The sequence below is a fragment of the Sitophilus oryzae genome, unplaced genomic scaffold (assembly GCF_002938485.1).
Source record: "Sitophilus oryzae breed Bouriz unplaced genomic scaffold, Soryzae_2.0 scaffold_1420_pilon_pilon, whole genome shotgun sequence".
Lineage (NCBI taxonomy): Eukaryota > Metazoa > Arthropoda > Insecta > Coleoptera > Curculionidae > Sitophilus > Sitophilus oryzae.
This window is the reverse complement of record NW_022146083.1, coordinates 311,858-336,146: the sequence shown is the minus strand read 5'-3', so window position 1 is coordinate 336,146 and position 24,289 is coordinate 311,858. Positions and strand designations below refer to the sequence as shown.

The window sequence follows — 24,289 nt, the reverse complement described above, 5'->3', positions numbered from 1 at the left end:
TAATTCTTCCAGAAGTTCATCCACTACCAAGCTCCACAGTAGGGGGGAGGTCACTCCACCTTGTGGAGTTCCTTGCGTTGTTTTGACAACTACAGTTTTGGTACCTATCTCAGCCTCTGCTGTTCGTGTTGAGAGCATTTCCCAAAACCAGCGAATTATCGTACTGTTCGCCCCTCTTGTTTCAAGAGATCGCTTGACCACCTTGTGAGGTATATTATCAGGACTTTAATTACTTGAAGATGATCGTTTGTTCCATAACCTTTCCTAAAGCCTGCTTGTTCTCTTGGTTGATAAAAATCTAGTTTACATTCGAGACGTTTGGCAATGATTTTGGTAAACAGCTTATATAAGTGACAAAGAAGGCTTATCGGTCTATAATTTTCAAGCTCGGTGATATCGCCCTTTTTATGGAGAAGTATCGTTATGGCGTTGTTCCATTGAGACGGGATTATTCCTTTTTCAAGGCATAGATTAAATAAGTCTTTAATCCATTTTAATAGTGTTCCTCCTCCGAGTTTTACAGCCTCAATCACTACAGCCAGAAGCACTGAATAATAAAAAAATAGTAAATAGGAAAATAAAGAAGTAAATTAAATTAATTATGAGAAGTAATAATGGTTAATTAAGGTACCTTTTACATCATGTGTGTCACGAAAATTGTATTATCGTTTTTTTTTCTCAGACTGATGGAATTTGGTGATACGCCCAGCAGTGCTCTGAGCCTTGAAGAATTCATGACAGTTGATCTGGAGGAGGAACAGGATCCTCCATGTTTTAAAGCTGCAAGAAAAAAAGATAAGGAGAGGTTGCAAAAGGTTAGATCAGTTTCTTTTTATTAGAGTTTCTATGTTTTAATTATGATTATGTATAATAAAATATACAATATAACAAAAAAATAGAGGATACCATCAAAGATACTTTGAAAAAAAATAGAAAATTTTACCACCCTGTACCTGAAAAGTTAAGAGGTTTAGGACATATATTCATCAAAATAAAATTACACTAAATCATCACAATACACCAAAACACTTTTACTTTTACACTGGACGCGCGTTTCGCTAACCATGTTAGCATTATCAGCAGATGATTATAAACTGAGTTTATAATCATCGTAATTTTATTTTGCTGTGTAACACCAAAGGTTCCAACCTTAAACTGTAATCTTCGATGGCTTCACCGTCAACGGAACTGAATCTTTATCGTAAGTTTAGTACTAAGATTAGGTTATTAGGAGCAGATATTTGGTTTCTTAAATCATGCAAAGCCAATTCAGTTATCCTGTTTTATTAAAGTTTATATTCCAAAAGTAACGTTAGTGATAAGGTAGAGAAAAAATTGCAAAACAAAAAAAAAAAAAAAATTTAAAATTCAAATTTGCTGTATAATAAACGAAGTATGCTTGAAATTGAAGCCTATGGACTTTACAAAAAACTTACTTCTAAGCTAACTAATGTAGAGTAAGAATGTTGGTGTCTCTTTCAGAGAAAAATGTTTGTGGTTATCAATTCAAAATTTGTTAAGAAAATTGTCCATTTTGAATAATAAGTTTTTAAAAAATTAAAAAAGCTTTTTTTTTTTTTTTTTTTTTTAATTAAACATTAAACTGTAGAGAATCTTTCTTCGCGGACTTTTGATAAACAAGAGCTCAGTTTATTAAACCAAGGTTTAAAGTTTGCATTGCCCAACTCCGGTAGCGCTTTGGAGGAAACCGTCGTTGGTGTTGAAACTGCTATTCAGCACTGGCCCGAGGCTTCTAAAGTATTTACAAGAGAGGTTTGTAGAAATCAGTTATCAAAAAATATCGTTTCAAGTAAATCATTAAAATCTAACAAGGAGCACAATATTTGTCAGGGTTTGCGTAACTAGATTGTTTCTACCGTTAAAAGCTGATAGGAAAAATAAAGTTGTTATATTAGATAAAAAAGACTATTACGATAGGGTTAACAACTTAATCGATAATGGCTCCTACATAAATTTGAAAAGGAATCCTTTGTCTAAGATGGTAGCGGACGTTAAAAAAACTCTAAAAGAATGCTGTAACACCCTTATTGATCTCTCTTTAAAGAGGAAATTGCAAGTTTTCCAATCCCTCATTACCAAAATTATATGCTTTGCCAAAAATTCAAAAACCGGACAAGTCTATGCGCCCAATTGTTTCGGCTGTAGATTCTCCGACTTATAATTTGCAAAATGGTATCAACGGGAGTTCGAAATTTACCTAATCATGAACCTTCTTTCTCAGTTAAAAATTATATTGAATTCATTAACAAGATTAAAGATATAACATTGCTTGAAGGTGAAATTTTGGTCACCTTTGATGTATCTTCGTTGTTCCCAAGTGTTCCAAATTCCACATACTTTAGGTTACTTAAAGGAATTACTGAACGCAAATGGTCTGGACAACAAAACTGTGATGAAATATTGAGCTTACTCGTTATGTATGAAACCAAAATTGTTTTCAATTATAACAACTTTTTGAACAGCGGGAAGGTACAGCAATGGGTAATCCATTGTCTCCATTTTTGGCTTATTTATTCATGAGCAGGTTTGAAGTGGAAGCTAAGAATCAGTTTGAGTATTCCCAAGAGTATGGTTTAGGTATGTGGATGATATTTTTGCCGTTTTTGACACACATTCAGACACCATAGATAATTTTATTTCTAAGTAAATAATCGTTTTCCTTCCATTAAATTTACGCATGAAATTGAAAACAACGACAGATTACCATTTCTAGATGTATAGTTATAGAAATACTTAATAATTGCCTGGGGAAATTTGATATCTATAGGAAAAATACCACCACACGCAGATATATTCCTAATGAATCACATCATAGTGTTGAACATAAAATGGCTAGTTTAAATTTCTTAGTTCATAGATTACTTAGTTTCCCACTTTCCAACGAAAGATTACATTAGGAATGTAGCTGAGTGTAATGGATATTCTCCTTCACTAGTTGATAAATTAATTGAGTTTATAATCATCTGCTGATGATGCTAACATGGTTAGCGAAACGCGCGTCCAGTGTAAAAGTAAAAGTGTTTTGGTGTATTGTGGTGATTTAGTGTAATTTTATTTTGCTGTGTAACACCAAAGGTTCCAACCCTCAACTGTAACATATATTCATATGAAGTTTTTTTTCTTAGAATTATGGAACACCCTGTATAAACACAAATCACCGAACGTTCCGACAAATCGGTCGAAATAAAATAATGATTTAAAAATAACTTGACGGATCACCATTTTGTCAGCTCTACACCTAACCTAACCTAACAAAACTAGACCATAGACGGTAGTCAACATAGAAGCTGTCATGTCATCTTCATTTAGAAACCTGTACTTTAATGTCTTTAGCGCCGTCTGGCGATGCGAAAGAAACTAAATTTGTACTTCTATAAAATTACTACTGTGTTCAGGGCCTGATGTCATTTAAATTCACAGATAAATTTTATTTGCCGTCATTTTTTAATCGAAATCTTCCCTGACTTGTTGAACATCCTTTAGACAACAATATTACTGCCACTTATGTCTAGAAGTGGTTATTTGACTCTCAGTAAAAATAACAACATTAATGAAATATCTGATATCAATTAAAACTGTTTTAACGAAAATTTTTACAAAAAGATTTTCACGTTTTACACACTTAAAAATGTGGCAAATACCTATGTAAATTTAATTGACATCCCGTATAAACAAAAACCCTATCACACACCAGCTTTCAAAAATATAATTAATTTTTTGCCTGTAACTTTTTAAGAGAATTGTAAAACTTTAAACTAATTCCCGCCTTATTGCAGATAAATTAAAGAAAACTAGACGGATTAAATACTTCAAACGGTTGGTAAAAAATGTAATTAATTTCTTATCAAAGTAATTTTGCAGAGGATGTAACCTGAAATTTGTTTAATTTATGCTGTACTAATTAAAATAATATAGTTTTTCTCGAACTTTTAACTGTGTTTCGAGATTATGTAGAAAAGTTGTTTGAAATCGATCTAAAGTAATTTAAATAATTTATTTTAGCTTTTATTGTATTTAGAATTAGTTTTGTGTTGAATTTTTTTGATTTATGCTAAATTAAAAATGAAGAGGCATAGTGATGTTTTAGTGTGTATTATCATATTGTATCAACGAATTTTTTCTCTGCGTATGTACAGGGTGTCCCATTTTAGTTGAAATCATACGGTATTTCCGTTATTCGTGAAGATAGAAGGGTGCGGTTTGCACAAACCTGTCCCACTTTTTTGTCAAATGGAAGATGCTGTCAACAAAATTTTCATAGTCCTCTTCGTTTTTGAGCTACAGGGTCTTTTCGAAAATTTTGCAATTTGGGACAGCCCCCGTATCTCCGTTATTGTGAAAGATATCGAGAAGGTGAAAACTGATTCTTGTAGAAATTTTTACGTAGAATACAGTGGCGTAGTCTATTTTTCTACAAAAAAAATAATTTTGAAAACATGAACTAAAGTTATGTTTTTTCAAATGCGCAATATTTTTGTGCTAACACCCTGTAGCTAAAGGAATATTTAAAAGTTCCGATACGCTAGCTTCCAAGATTTAGAAATAGCGGTAGAGAGTTAAGTTTCCCTAATATATAACCCAAGTAGCAAAAAGAAATTCTAAAAGGATTGAATTATTTTATAACAGTCGAATAGCGTTGTTTTAAGGACTGCTTGATTTTATTAAGCGTTTGGTTTCGACCATTCTGTTTTTTAATAAAAGTTGTCATATTAAACTATTTTCTAGTGGTTTTTACAACGTATCCTATAACGCATTAAACGATAATTTCTTTTAGTATGATATAACACTTAATAAGACAATGTTATATGATAAAAAACATATTATTTTATTAGACTCTTATACCCACCATGTAAGAGTTCTATAATATTCATATAACTAGTAGTCACAAGATCATATAATAGTTACTTAAATTTGTCTTATTAAAGTTGTATTCCGTTGTATAATAGAATGTTTTATTGCATTAAACTACGGTGCTGTATACAACACTAGTTATATAGCCTTATATGATAAAATTGTGATTAACAAAATAAATTCGCTGTAATATCTGCATTATAAAACTGGTAATGTATAATATAACCTCATATTAAATTAAATGGTATACCGAGTTATTTATTTTGTTATTGTTGTTGTTGCAAAAGTAATATCTACGTAGAAGTATAATCACAGCTATTATGAATCCTGTTCAAAGTTGGAAAAAAGTTAACAAACGCAGTGGTAGTTATAAAGAGCATGTAAGAAAAAACTCCTCGAAATTACCTCGAGAATTCCCTGGGTTCCCAAAAGCCAAAATCTCTCGGGTTGTCTGGCTTCTTCAAAGCATTGTTGCCACGTTGATATAAAAGTTTTACTGTAGTGATGTCTGTATTGTTGTTTTTCCAAGTCCTTAGGTTGCCGCTCAGTCGTCGGGCATGAAATGCATTGCGTGCATGAATCCATGAAAATCTGATCATGTTTGTTAGTTTAAATACTAACCAAATGAGATTTGGCAACATCTATTTGTCACAAATCTCAATATGTCAAAAATAGTTCTATAGTGCCTGGAAATTCTGCGTAATGATAGATATTTATTCTATACCGTTTTGTTTTAGAACAAAGACTTATTTAAGGGATTCATTTATAATAAAATGGTTGCATTATAATTCGCCATGTTTAAGGCAGAATTTTTGTATGGCCTATGGCCGCCATTATAAGAAGCAAAATTAAAAACATCAAAATAAATTGTAAAATGTTATTTTTGAGAACTATTTTGTGATAAGATTTCCACATACAGTAATAATCTGTTTAATTAAATTAAAAACAAGAGTTTTTGAAAATTTTATTTTATTTTATTGTTTAAATTTATACGTAAACCTTAATCGAAATTAAAGCGCTTTAATTTTTTGCCAAATATATACCTATAATCTACCAGTAAAATTTTCGGCGCAACAAAAATTGTCCCTACTTTTCAAACCCTATTAAAGATTTTTTATATTACATATTTGTTGTACCTTCTGGCTCTACCCGCCATTTTCATTGTCGAGTAAAGTCTCCTTTTTAACAATCCACATCCTCCAGATTCATTTTACGACACGCTGAAATTATAATTTGCTCCTGATATTCTTCGGTAAAAAATAAAATACTCTTTTACCTCGCTAAATGATCAAATGTTTTTATTGTTCTGTTTCTTAGATGTGACCACGTAATACACAATAAAACTAGTTTTTTAATAGTTATATAACGCTGTGTAAAATAGTTGCATAAGAGTTGTATACCCTTTTTATAGAACTTCTATACTACTAAACGGTTGTATAAAAATGGGCCTTTTTTGGTTGTAAAGCTATCATATTACGGTCTTATAGCACGTTATACGAATTAAGTTATCCTATAAAGATGATCATATAGCTGTTTATACAGCCTTTATAAAATAAAATTTGCTACTTGGGAAAGAATTTATTAGTAGCTTTCAAAATGAAACAAGAAACAGATAGCAGTATACTTTTAATAATTCTTTAATTTCACAATAAACAGTTTTCACCGTCTCACCAATACACTATAACTTTTTATTAGATCATACATATTCATAATTATTTTAAAACTATTTCTTCTTAAAGGATATTTTACATCCTTTCTGAAAGTTTATAGTTTTAAAGAAGCCTCAAGGGTGTAGCTTTTAATAGCCGGATTTAGCCTTTACTACCCAGACTCGCCTATTTCAAGCCAGTAAAAAATTAATTGCCATATATCTTTCTAGTCGTTAATTCGAATCAATCAACTATACAATCCACAGTTACCTTTGTTATCTGTGTTAAATACCTTAGTTAAAACAGTCTTAAAATTAAATCTGGGTAACCCTGTTTTAGTTTATTTCATGCTAAATATTTTGTTGTTTATGCTCAGGTAAATCGATTGGTTCTGGAATTTGAACATAACGCAATAAATTAACACTTTTAATAGGTTTAGTAGATGAGAGAATTGAACAGAAAACATCGAAAATCAATTCAATTTGTTACGACTTTAAATCGGCTACAGAACTATTACTGAGAAATATAAATAACTGTAAGAAAAAAATAAAGATGAAAAAGGAAGCAAAAAATGCAATAATATACGGGGTATTCCGTTTAAAAAAAAACATCCCGATCCAGTCACACTTTTTTGAACCACCCTGTAGAAGGTATTTTCCTGAAATATGTCTAATATATAGAGTGTCCCAGAAAAATAAGTGCAGGTATTTTAACTAGTAGTATAGTTCGACCCGTGAAACACGCCGATGAGGTTTTTTTGCAAAAAAAAATGTTTAAAATTTTCTATTTTTCTTGACATTTTCCGGAAAATATTGAAAAACTTTTGAGTACCACTTGTTCAATTTCCAGAAATTTGTTTATAGTACTTCCTACTTTATCCACATTCTGTATGTTTAATAGTTATAAGTTCATATTTTCATATTTCCAGGAAATATAGTTAAATCATTTTTATTCAGTGTAGATTTTTTAATCATTGAAAATTACTATTAAGTATAGTGTAACGTCCACACTATGTCCCCGGATTACAGTTGAGGGTTGGAACCTTTGGTATTACACAGCGAAATAAAAACACTAAATCACCACAATACACCAAAACACTTTTACTTTTACACTGGACGCGCGTTTCGCTAACCATGTCAGCATCATCAGCAGATGATTATAAACTGAATTACAAAATTTTCGTTTAACATTTGAATTCTTCAATTTATGTACATTGTGTATTAGGATTATTGCTTAAAATTGAAGGAAGAAAATTGAAATATGCAATAATATACAGTATCACAGTTTCGTCAGAATGGCATCATTAAATGAAACTGAACATATCGAAATTAATTAAATCAAACTGTTTAAGTGATATGTTCAAAAGTCAATAACTCGCAAACGGTTGGTTTGAGATACATTGTGTGTATTTTGAGTTTTGCTTAGAATTGAAGGAATAATTGAAATGTGCAATAATATACAGGGGGTTATATTTAAAAAAGTTAATCTTTGATGTGCCACGACTTTATGACCAACCCTGTATACATAAATTCATTACTCGCTAATAGACAATTAAAAACCTTATAACTTTTGTATTTAACTTTTTGCGGTACCTTGTATATTTTACGTAATAATCGACCGTTTCCATACATAACAGCGACCCTGTATAATTCCAAATGATTTTTCTTGCTTCAGTTGTTAGAAGATGAAGCAGAAACAGTGACCGATCTTCAGAAGCAGATTGATGTTGAACTGGAACAGTCAAATAAGAAATATAAAGGAAGCGATAGAAAAAAAAGTAAGTACATAGCACTAATTTTGACGTTTTGAATTAGTGTGGTAAATGGAAATATTGGAAATTTCCAAACGTGTCTCGGAAATATTGGAAATATTTTTAAAAATACTTAAATCTTGTCATTAACGATTCAGACCCGATGTTTATTAATACATCTTTCATATTTTTTAACCCTATAAACATTAAACTTACTATAGAACAGTTTTACAAACATATAATATGGTGAATACATAGACTTAAAATAAAATATAGACTACACTATTTACATCTCAACGCGGACAAACAACCTTTTTTGTACACATGTTTACTTCTGGGTACAGTCGACCGAGCCTTCCTCATCCAGCCTATGTTGTCACGTCTTTAATATTATCAATATTTTTTTTCTTGTTATACACATATATTGAGATTCACGGAATAATAAAAATTCTGTAAAGACGTTCTTAAGGCACTTTTCCAGTGGCATAGTGAGTTTTTTTCTATGCTTGCCCTGTTTGTTAGATATAATAAAAATATAATTTTTTTAAATGGAAATCATACTTGGTATACGTTATAATACGATATAACGATATAAAGTTATGGGTACCTATTTCTAAGAATGAGGAAATATTAGGTTTTTCATCTTTGTATCGAAGTGTGCCTTGATTTTGTATTGACCTAATTGTCTAATTTTTTTTTATCGCAATTTAATATTCTATATTATTATTTATCTGCATAATTAGAGACTTTTGAAAAGATAAATTAATATTATATATTAGTTTTAGTAATTACAATTGAAATCGATACAATAAACAAAGAGCAAAGCTAAAAAAACATATTTTTTGAGTGACGAATATAGTTTTCTAAAAAAAATCATCAGATGTTCAAACTGAGCACCTCCTTGTTGAATACATAATAAACATCTTTTGCGCACAGAGTTACAGCCATTTATTAGGCCAAAGTCCAAATAAGTCCAAAAGCTTGCCTAGTAGCCTTCTGCAATTGTTCTCTCGTCTCAATGCAATGGTTCCTCCTTTATATATAAGGTATTTTAATTTTCCCCATAAAAAATTCGAAAGAAGTTATGCGGTCCCTTGTTTCAATCCGATTCTCTCTAAATTCTCCATTTAATGACGTTTTAATTGTAATTGGTAAAACTAATATAGAATGTTGATTTATCTTTTCAAAAGTTTTTAATTTTGCAGATAAATTATAATATAGAATATTAAATTGCGATAAAAATAATTAGGCAACTAGGTCAACACAAAATAAAAGCCCGCTTCGATACAAAGATAAAAACCCTAATATTTCTCTCATTGTTAGAAATAAATACCCATAACTTTATATCGTTGCAAAGGGTTAAACATCAGCATTTTTTTAAGTTCATAGCCAACTATGATTTTCATTTAAATAATTATATTTTTTATTATTTCTGACAAAAAGAGCAACTATAGAAAAAAAACTGACTACGCCACTGGATTGTGCTTAAAAAAGTGCCTTAAGAACGTCTTTACAGAATTTTATTATTCCGCGAATTAAAAAAATTATGGTCAATTTTCAAAATGGTAAAAAAATCAAAAGGACCCCGTATCTCAGTTGGCAGTGAAAATATCAACAGGCGGTTTACGCCATTAAACGTGTCTCAGAAATTGAGCCCATGACATCTACGTCGGTTTTGCTGTATCTAGTCAGGAAATAGGTTTTCTCTGTTAAAACAGACCAATTTCGACCACCCTGTACATCTTACAACGCCATAAGTGGTAATAAGAAGTAAGAGGGTGCTATTAATGCACAAACTCATAATCACAGAATTTAATAGAAACTAACTTTGAAAGTGGTATAATGTGCTTATCAATCAAACTTACTTCTCTGACTGCAGTCAAGGGTAATAAGGCCCGCCGCAAATTGAACCCAGCCCACGCACAGCACACGCCCAACCCATGCGTGGGGAATATTGTAAAACACACAGGAAAGAAGGGAGTACCGCAAATTAAACACACTCCACGCCTAGCACAGTCTTTTCGTGGATCTAGTTGGTGTTCAGACAGTTTTCTTGGGTCGTGGGTTCCTTCCCCTTCTCTACTTTGCGACAAACAGCTAGTTTTTCTTCACTTCCAATAGGTTTTTGGGCGTTGCATTCCTTACCGGCAATGTCTGTTTTATTAGTTCATACACTTCAAAGAACTGTCTCCTGTTTAATCGAAAAAGACTCTTTAAATAGACTGTCTAGAACTTCGCGAGACAATCTAAACTCTCAGTGGCTTGCTTTTTTCGCAAATATGCGTTTCTTTTACTTTTTTTCTCTATTTATTAAGCAAATGAATTAAAACAATTCCTTCGTTCTCGAATCTTGATTCTAAATCAAGAAGTTGCTTGTATTCAAACATTATCGAAAGTAAAAACTTGGGTCTGGGCTGTGTTCAATATGCGGTGCTAAGGAAAACGTGTGCGTGGAATCAAGAATGGGTTGAGCGTGTGCTGTGCGTGAGCTGGGTTCAATTAGGGGCGGGCCTAAAGGACCTTTATTGTCACGTTCTCGTTCAAAATAGTTTAAAAAACAGGGGAAGCTACAATCTCTTTTGCTTCGACTGTTTAAATGCTTCGGTATATTTTCAACACACAAATTTCCAAAAATGCAATACAAAAACTCGAAAATTTAGTTCTTTAAAAGAACTGTTTGTGCTTAAAGTACAATTTTTAAAAAAAAAGACTATGAAAATAGGCAAAAAAAACAAGAATTACTCACATAGATTCAACAACACGATATTATACAAAATAATGACTGACACTTGGATAATTGTCAAATAATAAAGGATAACATTGCTGAAAACGGCGCAATGTGACCAACATAGCGATAATAAATTTCGGTTTAAACTAATTTTTGCAGCTTTAATCTAAATAAAATATCTGTTACAATCATTTGCTTTATAAAGTAAAATAAAAAAGAGCTGCTCGGTATCTTAAATTATACAACAAATTTAAACATTTTTGCCAAAATTTCATTTAGTTTGGTTTTTGGTTTATAGATTTTATTGTCAATGTAGATATGATTGATGACGTGCATCGGAAAATGTTTTGCAATTACAATATAGGGATAACTAAATTCTCTTCATTTTTATTAAAAACATGTCAGGAAGAAAATCTGACACTGACTTGATCAATCGTCTGAGTCTTTACAAGAGAAAAAAACTTTTTTATTATTGACATTTAGAGGAAAATGCATTCTTCATAAAAATTTTTGCTTGTTTTAAAATGGTTAATTCCGTTCATACATTTTCAAATTTCCATACCGTTTTAGGGAAAATTAAAAAACATGACCTAATCGACTGTCATTCCCCAGCTGTTTTTTGACGCCGTTTTTTTTCCTTTATATGGTATTTTTCAGAAAAAAAAACATAATCAAGATAAAAACGGATACAGCCTCTGCAGGATATCTAATATATTGAAAAAGGAAAAAGTTAATCAGCTAAGCAAAAGTCAATCAGTGTCAAAACAAAAACTTCCTGGTTCAGAACGCCCGGAAACTTAATACAGCAACGTCCAAATCAAAATGACATTTATCAACCTAATTACCTGTGTTTCTTTACCATCCCACGCTAGTAAAGTTATTAATAACAACGTTATTGAACGAGCTGCACAAATGACTTTATTTACTAAATCTTTTGGGAAGTGCTTTAAACTTTTGACACTCTTTGACAAATTCTATCAAAACTTAGAAGACTTTGTCTATTAGAGAACTCTTTCTAAAGACGGAAAATCCAAAATTATAATCGACTGAACGGACAGAATTGCAGCAACGGACACAGTTTCAGCAACCACGGAAAAATGAATTATATATTCTAAAGGCACTTTTCTGTGTAGAATGAAAAAAAAACATAATCAAGATAAAAACGGATACAGCCTCTGCAGGATATCTAATATTGAAAATGGAAAAAATTAATCAACTGTCAATCAATGTCAAAACAAACTTCCTGCTTCAGAACTGCCGGAAACTTGAATAAAGCAAATTCCAAATCAAAATGACATTTATCAACCTAATTACCTATGTTTCTTTACCATCCCACGCTAGTAAAGTTATTAATAACAACGTTATTGAACGAACTGCACAAATGACTTTATTTACTAAATCTTTTGGGAAGTGCTTTAAACTTTTGACACTCTTTGACAAATTCTATCAAAACTTAGAAGACTCTGTCTATTAGAGAACTCTTTCTAAAGGCGGAAAATCCAGAATTATAATCGACTGAACGGACAGAATTGTATTTTTATCGATTTGAAAACTGAAGGCGAGAAACTTTTGAAAAGATCTACCCAAACAATTTGAAGAAAGTGGATGCTCGAGAAGTTTATAAAGTTATTTACAAACTTTTGAAAGGTTTATCTTTTTTTATGGGTTGGTGTAATGTTCAGTCAATCTCAAGAATTAACATAAAAACAAAGTATACGGGGTTGCAACGAAATCCTTGCTCTAGCACTATACAGGGTCCGGCAAAAGTGCGTCGGGTATCTGTAGCTCCTATCATAATAAAATTAGAAATTTTGTTTAATCTGCAACCTAAAGTATGTACTGGGTGGACCATTTTGGTTGTTTCTATAGGGTATCTAGGAAACGGTGAAAAATATTCAAATTTTGATACTGCAGTCTCGGGTTCTTTTTTTGAAAAAATTACAATAGCGCAAACGGATCGTGGCTATCTTGATCGGTTTCGAAGCTACAGGGGGATTCTCAAATTTTGTACTTTTTGAAGATGTTCGATAGTTTGTTTATTTCAGCAACCACGGAAAAATGGATCATACATTCTAAAGGCACTTTTCTGTGTAGAATGAAAAAAAACATAATCAAGATAAAAACGGATACAGCCTCTGCAGGATATCTAATATTGAAAAAGGAAAAAGTTAATCAACTGTCAATCAATGTCAAAATAAACTTCCTGGTTCAGAACTGCCGGAAACTTGAATAAAGCAAATTCCAAATCAAAATGACATTTATCAACCTAATTACCTATGTTTCTTTACCATCCCACGCTAGTAAAGTTATTAATAACAACGTTATTGAACGAACTGCTCAAATGACTTTATTTACTAAATCTTTTGGGAAGTGCTTTAAACTTTTGACACTCTTTGACAAATTCTATCAAAACTTAGAAGACTTTGTCTATTAGAGAACTCTTTCTAAAGACGGAAAATCCAAAATTATAATCGACTGAACGGACAGAATTGTATTTTTATCGATTTGAAAGCTGAAGGCGAGAAACTTTTGAAAAGATCTACCCAAACAATTTGAAGAAAGTGGATGCTCGAGAAGTTTATAAAGTTATTTACAAACTTTTGATCGGTTTATCTTTTTTTATGGGTTGGTGTAATGTTCAGTCAATCTCAAGAATTAACATAAAAACAAAGTATACGGGGTTTTCAAGATGGAGAGTCCAGTATCGTTTGTTAAAGTCCAACTCGCACGTCTCTGTTTTTCGTTTTTTTTGTGTTTGTAATTATTTTTTTTGTATGTTACTTTCAGGTCCAGATATAGCTAGTATTGGTTTGCCAGCTTCCTTAGATGACACCAGCAATGCACCCCAGCCTGACTCCAAAGGAATCACTTTTGATTTGAACTTCGATGACGTAGACGACGAAGAACTGGACTCCTACATAATGTCAGACAGCGAATTTCAAGTCAAGCACGAGCTGTGGCACGAACTCAACGCCGAGTACCTGAAAAAACAGAAAGGTATCTATTTTCAAATAATTTTATTCCTATTCTATCTACAATAAAATTAGATAATATATTATAACTTCAATAGTCCGGAGAGTCTCTAGACCTGGGCCCGTATTCTGTAATTTATTATTATTATTATATTATTCTATTTGACTCGTTTGCACATCGTCATAAAAAACAATTTTCTTATTACGAATTAGGGACAAGATTTTTATCTGTATACTTATGGGATACCTAATCTGTGGTAATAGTCCATAGTTGATAACTGACGGATGTAACAATGAAAAATGTCAATGTTACGTGAATTTCGTAACCTATTTTTGAGTTATGTCAAGCTATTTTTCTATGGATATGTCATTATTCTTATTATACGAGCCCAAGTAGCAAATTTTATTTTATAAAGGTTGTATAAACAGCTATGTGATAATTTTTATAGGATACCTCAATTCATATAACGTGCTATATGACCGTAATATGATAGCTTTACAACCAAAAAAGGCCCATTTTTATACAACCGTTTAGTAGTATAGAAGTTCTATAAAAAGGGTATACAACTCTTATGCAACTATTTTACATAGCGTTATATATCTATTATAAAACTAGTTTTATTGTGTATTACGTGGTCACATCTAAGAAACAGAACAATAAAAACATTTGATCATTTAGCGAGGTAAAAGAGTATTTTATTTTTTACCGATGAATATTAGGAGCAAATTATATTTTAAGCGTGTCGTAAAATGAATCTAGAGGATGTGGATTGTTAAAAAGGAGACTTTACTCGACGGTGAAAATGGCGGGTAGAGCCAAAAGGTACAACAAATATGTAATATAAAAAATCATTAATAGGGTTTGAAAAGTAGGGAAAATTTTTGTTGCGCCGAAAATTTTACTGGTAGATTAGGTATGTATTTGGCAAAAAATTAAAGCGCTTTAATTTCGATTTAGGTTTACGTATAAATTTAAACAATAAAATAAAATAAAATTTTCAAAAATTCTTGTTTTTAATTTAATTAAACAGTTTATTACTGTATGTGGGAATCTTATCACAAAATAGTTCTCAAAAAAAACATTTTACAATTTATTTTGATGTTTTTAATTTTGCTTCATATAATGGCGGCCATAGGCCATACAAAAATTCTGCCTTAAACATGGCGAATTATAATGCAACCATTTTATTATAAATGAATCCCTTAAATAAGTCTTTGTGGTAAAATAAAACGGTATAAGATAAATATCTATCATTACGCAGAATTTCCAGGCACTATAGAACTATTTTTGACATATTGAGATTTGTGACAAATGGATGTTGGCAAATCTCATTTGATTAGTATTTAAACTAACAAACATGATCAGGTTTTCATGGATTTATGCACGCAATGCATTTCATGCATGCCCGACGAGTGAGCGGCAACCTAAGGACTTGGAAAAACAACAATAAAACAATACAAACATTACTACAGTAAAACTTTTACATCAACGTGGCAACAATGCTTTGAAGAAGCCAGACAACCCGAGAGGTTTTGGCTTTTGGGAACCCAGGGAATTCTCGGGATTATTTGCCGTAATTTCGATGAGTTTTTTCTTACATGCTCTTTATAACTACCACTGCGTATGTTAACTTTTTTCCAACTTTGTCCAGAATTCATAATAGCTGTGATTGATTATACTCGTACGTAGATATTACTTTTGCAACAACAACAATAACAAAATAAATAACTACGTATACCATTTAATTTAAAATGAGGTTATATTATACATTACCAGTTTTATAATGCAGATATTACAGCGAATTTATTTTGTTAATCACAATTTTATCATATAAGGCTATATAACTAGTGTTGTATACAGCACCGTAGTTAACGCAAGAAAACATTCTATCATACAACGTAATACAACTTTAATAAGACAAGTTTAAGTAACTATTATATGATCTTGTGACTACTAGTTATATGAATATTATAGAACTCTTACATGGTGGGTATAAGAGTCTAATAAAATAATGTTTGTTATCATATAGCATTGTCTTATTAAGTGTTATATCATACTAAAAGAAATTATTTATTACTTTGATTATGTTCAGTCAAGAGAAATTGTGGTTAGAAATCTAAAATTGATTAAACAAAGTACAAAATAAAGCAAAGACACTGAATTTCTTAAAATATCTACATGTTCTAAATTGCAGAAAAAGAAGAACAGTTAAAAAAAGAACGCGAGGAAGGTAAGCCGGAAAAAAAGCGAAAACGTCACTCGAAGAGACAGACTATAGGGCCGAGTAATTCCGCCGGAGAAGCTATAGAAAAAATTATACAGGAAAAGAAGATATCGACGAAAATTAACTACGAGGTGTTGAAGAGTTTGAAGAGCGGAGCTGTTCTAAACGAAACGTCTGACGTAACTAGTACGTCTACGGAGGATAATCCGGATGCAAAGAGGTACGTGCGTTGGGTCACCCTGTGTATTAAATGTATATTAAAAGTAAGAAATTATTTTCGACTCGTTAAAAACTATTTTTTACACATAAAAAACTATTATTGGTTTTCAATTCTTCCAGATTAAAATCAACGCCTGTAATAATAGACTCGCCTCCGAAGAAGCAAGGCAAATCGAGGAAAATAGTGGATGTTGGTTTGCCATTTCTTGAAGATACTCCTGCCGTTGTTTCCAAGAAGAAGGATAGAAAAGAAACTGTTACAGAAGAAAGCTCTAAAAATGATAAAATTCCTGGTGAGTTAAATATCAAAAAGGGACCGTATGTTCGAAAAAAAACCCAAGTTAGTTTAATAATAAATTTACACTTTTACACTATTGGCTACATGCTTATATCGTACCATTACCAAATAGAGATTATAAGGTATACAGTCGAGGAAAGAAAATCATCAGAAAATCTCTTTTATACTCCTTTACACTCAGGATTTTTTTAGAATTTTTTGAAGTGGTGGAACACTATGAAAAAAATTAAAAACTATTTTTTTCTAAAATATTTTGTTTTAACTAGCTTATATTTTTGTTTAGTATAAAAAAGTGAGTAGAAAACATTTTTTCTTATATTATTACAGTTGAGGGTTGGAACCTTTGGTGTTACACAGCAAAATAAAAACACTAAATCACCACAATACACCAAAACACTTTGACTTTTATACTGCGCGTTTCGCTAACCTTGTTAGCATCATCAGCAGATGATTATAAACTAAAGTACAATCTACAAGTTGAGCGTTTATATACTCGCCCAGTGGGCACCGAGTGGGCGTGGCAAAATCTAGCCAACCGAGTCAGAGCCCACTGAGCGTAACAGTTAGATTTCCGCCACTAGAGTAGTAGGAACAAAGAACTTGAAGGAATTGGACCGTTGTCTCTGTTCATACTATCTTTACATTTATTAATTCTGATGCTTTCATATGCATCTAATTGCCTGTAATTTGAGACTTGTTTAATTAATTTTAAATTATTAAGATCTATACAATGTTCTTTATGAACAATATGTTCGGCAACGCAAGATTTATCCGGTTTACCATATCTTATCTGAGCTAAATGTTCTTTAAATCTAGTTAATATTGATTTTCTAGTTTGCCCAACATATTTCTGATTACAATCTTTACAAGAAATTTCATAAATACCCGACCTTTCCAGTGGAGGTGTTTTATCCTTTGGATTACCTAATAATTGTTGTAATTTATTATTAGCACTATACACAAGTTTATAATTTACATTCTTCAAAATTCCTTTTAGACCACGGGATAACTCTCTATCAAACGGCATCGAAAAATATTTAGACGTGTCTTTCTCCACTTGAAAAGTCGAATTTTCAGAAATCATTAACCTATACCTACGTTTTCTAATTAATTTATCAACTAGTGAAGGAGAATATCCATTACACTCAGCTACATTCCTAATGTAATCTCTTTCTATTTCATATCTTTCGTTGGAAAGTGGGAAACTAAGTAATCTATGAACTAAGAAATTTAAACTAGCGATTTTATGTTCAACACTATGATGTGATTCAATAGGAATATATCTGCGTGCGGTCATATTTTTTCTATAAATATCAAATTCCAGGCAATTATTAGCATTTCTAATAACTAATACATCTAGAAATGGTAATCTGTCGTTGTTCTCAATTTCATGCGTAAATTTAATGGAAGGAAAACGATTATTTTATTTATTATTATCTTATTATACAGGGTGTTTCAAAACAAATGCGAAAAACTTCAGGGGGTGATCCCTTGTTCAAAATAAAGGGTAGTTTGCTTCATAAACGTTGGGTCAAAAGTCAACCATTAGGGAGATATCGCGGTACAAAGATGGCGGAAAAATAATGTTTTTATTTTTTATCTTGAAAACGGAAAGAGATAGATTAATGAAATTTTATGGAAGCATTACTGTTATGAAAACACACTTTCTGGTAATTTTTTCACTTTTTTAAAATGAGTGGAAGGGGTTGAAATAAACTACCCCTATTATTCTTGTTAACGAAATTTAAAGAAAAATCTTATCAAACACATGCAAAAAAAATAATTTGGATAGTTTAGTTTGTTTAGAAACTTTTTTATCTCCTGTATTTTTTTTATAAAACTCACCGATTTGAAATTAAAAAAAAAAATAAAATGTAAAGCATTACATGTCAGGACAAAAAACATTTTCTGATCAAGAATCTAGTGGGCTGCTGAATTTTTTAGGAAAAAATCTTGTCGACCGCTGTTACTTTTTAGGATGTTCCTAATATTATTTTATTTGACATTACTCTACTGCAATACGTTATTATCTAGATGATTATTATTATCGTTATTATCACTAGATTCTTAATCTAAAAATGTTTTTTGTCCTGACATGTAATGCTTTACATTTTATTTTTTAATTTCAAATCGGTGAGTTTTATCAAAAGAACACTAGAGATAAAAACGTTTCTAAACAAACTAAACTATCCAAATTAATTTTTTTGCATGTGTTTGATAATATTTTTCTTTTAATTTCGTTAACAAGAATGATAGGGGCAGTTTATTTCAACCCCTTCCACTCATTTTAAAAAAATGAAAAAAATACCAAAAAGTGTGTTTTCATAACAGTAATGCTTCCATAAAATTTCATTAGTCTATCTCTTTTCGTTTTCAAGATAAAAAATAAAAACATTATTTTTCTGCCATCTTTTTACCGCGATATCTCCCTAATGGTTCACTTTTGACCCAACGTTTATAAAGCAAACTACCCTTTATTTTGAACAAGGAATCACCCTCTGAAGTTTTTCGCATTTGTTTTGAAACACCCTGTATATTGCTGTAGGATATACAGTAATTAATTAAAAACATGTTTAACTAATTAACTTTTTCAACTAAGTAACACGTCTTTAACACCGTTTTTTTCATACAGTATCGTACAGTTTTTATTACATTTGTGTGTCTACGTGTTGTGCGAAATATTAAAATAATAATATAAATAATAATATACCGCGTACTATGATTGAAAAAAAAAAATAGCGTCAGCGATGACTATGAAATGAAGATCGCTGTCATTTTATATGGGAAATGTCCTCAATCGTCATTTCCCAGCCAACTGGACGCCGTTTTTTCGATCATACGGTATATATTAACAAAAAAACACTGAAAAGCACATACCTATTTGTTTTCTACTGAAAATAATTCCAAAATAACTCGCAATCTGGCAACATCAAAGATGTGCGCATGCGTAGTGTCTGTGACTATATGCAGCAAAAACTCGTTTCAAGGTCAGCCACCGGATCCACACCATTACCTGATTTGTTAACAACAGTCAAATGTGAACGTAGTTTTTTACGGTTATTTTTATTAAATAACTTTTTTTACACTCTAAATCGTAAATTTACACACTTATATCTACTCTTTGCTTATAGCTTATAGCTTTGTTCTTTGTTGTTTAGATGAATTGCCATGTTTTGTGGATCATAAAAATATACAGGGTGTCTCCAATGTTCCGTGAACATAGAGCCTCCATAGCTTAATGTGACAAAAAACATCTTTTGGAAATCAGCTTCGGAAAAATATTTTTTTTCTCAAAAAATATGCGCGGTGGTTTTTTTTTACAAAAGACAAAAAATGTAGGAAATACTAGAAGGACCATTTTATAAGAAAAAATCGGTCGTCGGTTGAGTTGGAAATTAATTATTATACTAAAATTTATGTAGGGGTGGGGGTAGTTTTTACCCTTCCCGTACTTTTTCTTGATATTTGTCAATAATAATGATAATAATTAATATTTGTGAATAAATAATTGATAATGTGAATAATGTTTTGACGTTTGGTGCCCTCTAACGGACAAACGAAGCACTTTTGTACAGAGGTAAATTGTGTCCAATGAACTTATTTTGATTCCAAAAATACGTAGTAGTTCCACGGAATATTGGGACACCCTGTATAAGGCGAGTTTGAAAATCATTGTTTGTGTAAGAAAACCTTCTTAAATCTAACCAGGGCGTATCCTGTATAGCAATCCTTTTCGGCGAAAGCTTATAGCAAATAAGAGCTGAAATACTTTTCTTGGACTTTTTCCATACATCATGGAAAATACCAGAGTCCGCTTTAACGTGCGCGCTGTGTCCACTCGAGAAAAATTGAATGTCGTTCAGATGCAGAGAACGCTGTTCCTGGTCGTTTTTTTTCGCTTTTATTCCCATTATTTGTATTCTTTTCTCGACTGTATGAGATAATAGAAATATAATTTTTGAACACTAAGCCGGATTTTTTAGTGTTTGCTGGCTGGATTTTTATGTTTGTACATTTTTTTTTAAACAAAAGTATTTAAAATTTAAAGCGTCAGTATAGTCTCAATAACAACTTGACAGTGATAGATGAATCTGTCAAGCAGGAAATTACTATACCGGGAGCTCACCCCTATAATTTTTTTTTAATTTTTCCAATAACGCAACGAGCTTTGGTATGTTAGTAGGTATATAACATAAATTAGGATTGATTGGACATATTCAGTTGTTTTTGGTCACTTCCTGTTTCACCGGAAATAACTACAACTTTTGATTTTTCAATGGTACCCTCGGTATTTTTTTACTTTATTTGATAAAAAATGACATTCTGAATAGAATGACATATCAAATGTCAACTTTTCACATTTTCGCTTTAAAAAATCGCATTTTAAATTTCAATGTAGAGTGTCATGGCTGTGTTAAAAACACTAATTTTTAATCAAGGAGCCTTGGAAGAATAGACTTAATCGTCTAATGTTTTTCGTGTCTTATCCTGAGGGGTTAAAAATGCCCAAATAGTATTTTTAATCATATCTCAGTTTTTTCAAATGGAACAAGGGTGGCTCATTAGCATATTTGAAAAAGGCATTTTTTAATGAATAATTTGGTACCACACACTTGGTATTTCGAGTCAAATTGTCAAAAGTTGACATTCTATTCAGAGTGCCATTTTAAAATTCCAACAAAGTAAAAATATACCGAGAGTGTTATTTGAAAATCAAAAGTTGTAATCATTTCCGGTGAAGTGACCAAAACAATTGAATATGTCAATGAATCCTAATTTATGTCATAAACAAACATACCAAATCTCGTTTTGTTATCTGAGCTACTTTTGTACGCAGCCGGTATTTAAAATGTTAGTGACAAATGATTATTTCAAAATATTATAAAAAACTGTATAAAACTGAAAAATTCCAATCGAGTTATTGGGGAAAATCTATTTTACTGACCAGCATAATTTACTGAGCAGCTTATATACGTTATTACTACCTAAATACATACAACTACCACCTTAATTTTGCTACTACCACCCAAAAATAGACTATTACCACCTTAATTTTGCTACTACCACCCAAAAATAAACTACTACCACCTTAATTTTACTACTACCACCCAAAAATAAACTACTACCACCTTAATTTTACTACTACCACCCAAAAATAAACTACTACCACCTTAATTTTACTACTACCACCCAAAAATAAACTACTACCACCTTAACTTTGCTACTACCACCCAAAAATAAACTACTACCCCTGTAATTTTATTTAAATCTACGAAAATATATTATTATTTCATACTTGACTGATTAAATGGCTAGAAACATTGATTTATTTACTTACTTAAAATAAAACTAGTAATAAAATTATGTATAACATTTATTATTTTAATATTTGATCTTTGACACAACATAACAGTCAAAAACAAAATGTACAAATTATTACTATATAAATGTGATAATATTTTTGTAAAGCTTAAGTACTGACAATTTATCTACAGATCCCGATTAAGGTGGTAGTAATTTATTTTTGGGTGGTAGTAGCAAAGTTAAGGTGATAGTAGTCTATCTTTGGGTGGTACTAGTAACGTTAAGGTGGTAGTAGTTTATTTTTGGGTGCTAGTAGCAAAATTAAGGTGGTAGTCTATTTTTGCGTGGTAGTAGCAAAACTAAGGTGGTAGTAGTTTATTTTTGGGTGATAGTAGCAAAATTAAGGTGGTAGTAGTTTATTTTTGAGTGGTAGTAGCTAAGGTAAGGTGGTAGTAGTCTATTTTTGGGTGGTAATAGCAAAAAGTGGTAGTAGTCTATTTTTGGGTGGTAGTAGCAAAGTTAAGGTTGTAGTAGTCTATTTTTGGGTAGTAGTAGCAAAATTAAAATGGTAGTAGTTTATTTTTGGGTGGTAGTGGCAAAATTAAAGTGGTAGTAGTTTATTTTTTGGTGGTAGTAGCAAATTTAAAGTGGTAGTAGTTGATTTTTGGGTGGTAGTAGAAAAATGAAAGTGGTAGTAGTGTATTTTTGGGTGGTAGTAGCAAAATTAAAATGGTAGTAGTTTATTTTTGGGTGGTAGTGGCAAAATTAAAGTGGTAGTAGTTTATTTTTTGGTGGTAGTAGCAAATTTAAAGTGGTAGTAGTGTATTTTTGGGTGGTAGTAGCAAAATTAAGGTGGTAGTACTCTATTTTTGGGTGGTAGTAGCAAAATTAATGTAGTAGTTTATTTTTTGGTGGTAGTAGCAAATTTAAAGTGGTAGTAGTTTATTTTTGGGTGGTAGTAGAAAAATTAAGGTGGTAGTAGTTTATTTTTAGGTGGTAGTAGCAAAATTAAGGTGGTATTACTTTCAACTAATCTCAAAAAGGAAATTTTAATTTGTTCAGTAAAATAGGCACCCCCGAGTTATTGCATTTCGAAAAACGTAAAATCGTAGACTGGCACTTAATTTTTCCTCGATTTTCCTCGATTTAACTTTAAAAATACAAAACAAACGTAATAACAAGAACCGAAACGCAAAATAACGCAGAACGTTAGGTTATTTGACTTAATTTGACGCAAATTATAACCTATAATTTGGCAACAGTTTGACAAGTCTCAAAAATCTCTGAAGTCGTCCGTGCGTTCTGTCACTCCAATCATGTTGAAATACGAGCTGTCATTTTTGAAATAACCCAATAAAACTGGTTAAAAATATTCGTATAAAACGTATGTCCAAAAATGCTAAGTTTCGGAGATACAGGGTGTAGAAGTTTCATTTTTATTTCGATTTTTTCCAAATAATTTATGAAGTAACGTCAATATTTTGATGAAAATTGGTGTCTGGGAGTTTTTTGACATGTGAAATTTGATTTTGATGTCAATATGCCTCCTCCTTGTAAAGAGCGCCACCTACATATTTTTAACTGGTTTGAAGAGTAATAACTTTTCGTCCCTACCTGTATAAAAACTACTGAGTGAAAATAATCGCTCCGAAATTTACTCTTGAAATACTCACGACATGTATAAAATTGTCAGATGAACTGTCAACTAATAACAATTTTCTGTTGCAGCTGTGGAAGAGGAAGAGGCAGAAGAAGATGCGGATGATTACTATGAAGAAGAGCAGCCCCAAGATGATACAGCTAACGAGATGGGTGTCTTGACGATGTTGAACCAGCATCACCAGGAAATGGGCGAAGACCAGTATGGTTACGACGATGACGGCTACGAAGATGACTATTAGGAATATTTTGTATAGGAAATACTATTAAATAAATAACTTATTTATATTTAATAAACGGCTTACAAGAATTCATTTAGTTTTATTTCAATGAGGAGACACTTACACATACATGGTCATAAAACAAAAAGAACAGACAAGATAACAAGATAAGAAACAAAAAGAACAGAACAAAATAAAACAAAAAAATACATGGGATAAATAAGACAATATGTTATATTGTAAAATAAGAAAAAGAAAATTGATTTATACTACCGTATGATAAAAAAACGGCGTCAAAGACGGCTGGGGAATGAGAATAGACGATATTTTTAGCGAAGTCAATCTTTAGATGTAGGTGCCCGGTGGCGTAGAGGTACGTCTCTCGTCTACCA

At 31.5% G+C, this 24,289-nt stretch overlaps 1 protein-coding gene across 1 annotated transcript in view; it reads left to right on the top strand.

Moving 5' to 3' along the window:
• Positions 1-23,971, top strand: part of LOC115876213 (transcription factor IIIB 90 kDa subunit-like) — a 76,681-nt gene extending 52,710 nt beyond the window's left edge. The window contains exons 4-10 of the mRNA XM_030891912.1: positions 681-815; positions 8,196-8,294; positions 8,336-8,339; positions 13,787-13,996; positions 16,167-16,416; positions 16,536-16,708; positions 23,746-23,971. Coding sequence (XP_030747772.1) covers positions 681-815; positions 8,196-8,294; positions 8,336-8,339; positions 13,787-13,996; positions 16,167-16,416; positions 16,536-16,708; positions 23,746-23,918 — 1,044 coding nt within the window. The 3' untranslated portion in view covers positions 23,919-23,971. The remainder of the gene's footprint in view (positions 1-680; positions 816-8,195; positions 8,295-8,335; positions 8,340-13,786; positions 13,997-16,166; positions 16,417-16,535; positions 16,709-23,745) is intronic.
• The last annotated feature ends 318 nt before the right edge of the window (positions 23,972-24,289 follow it).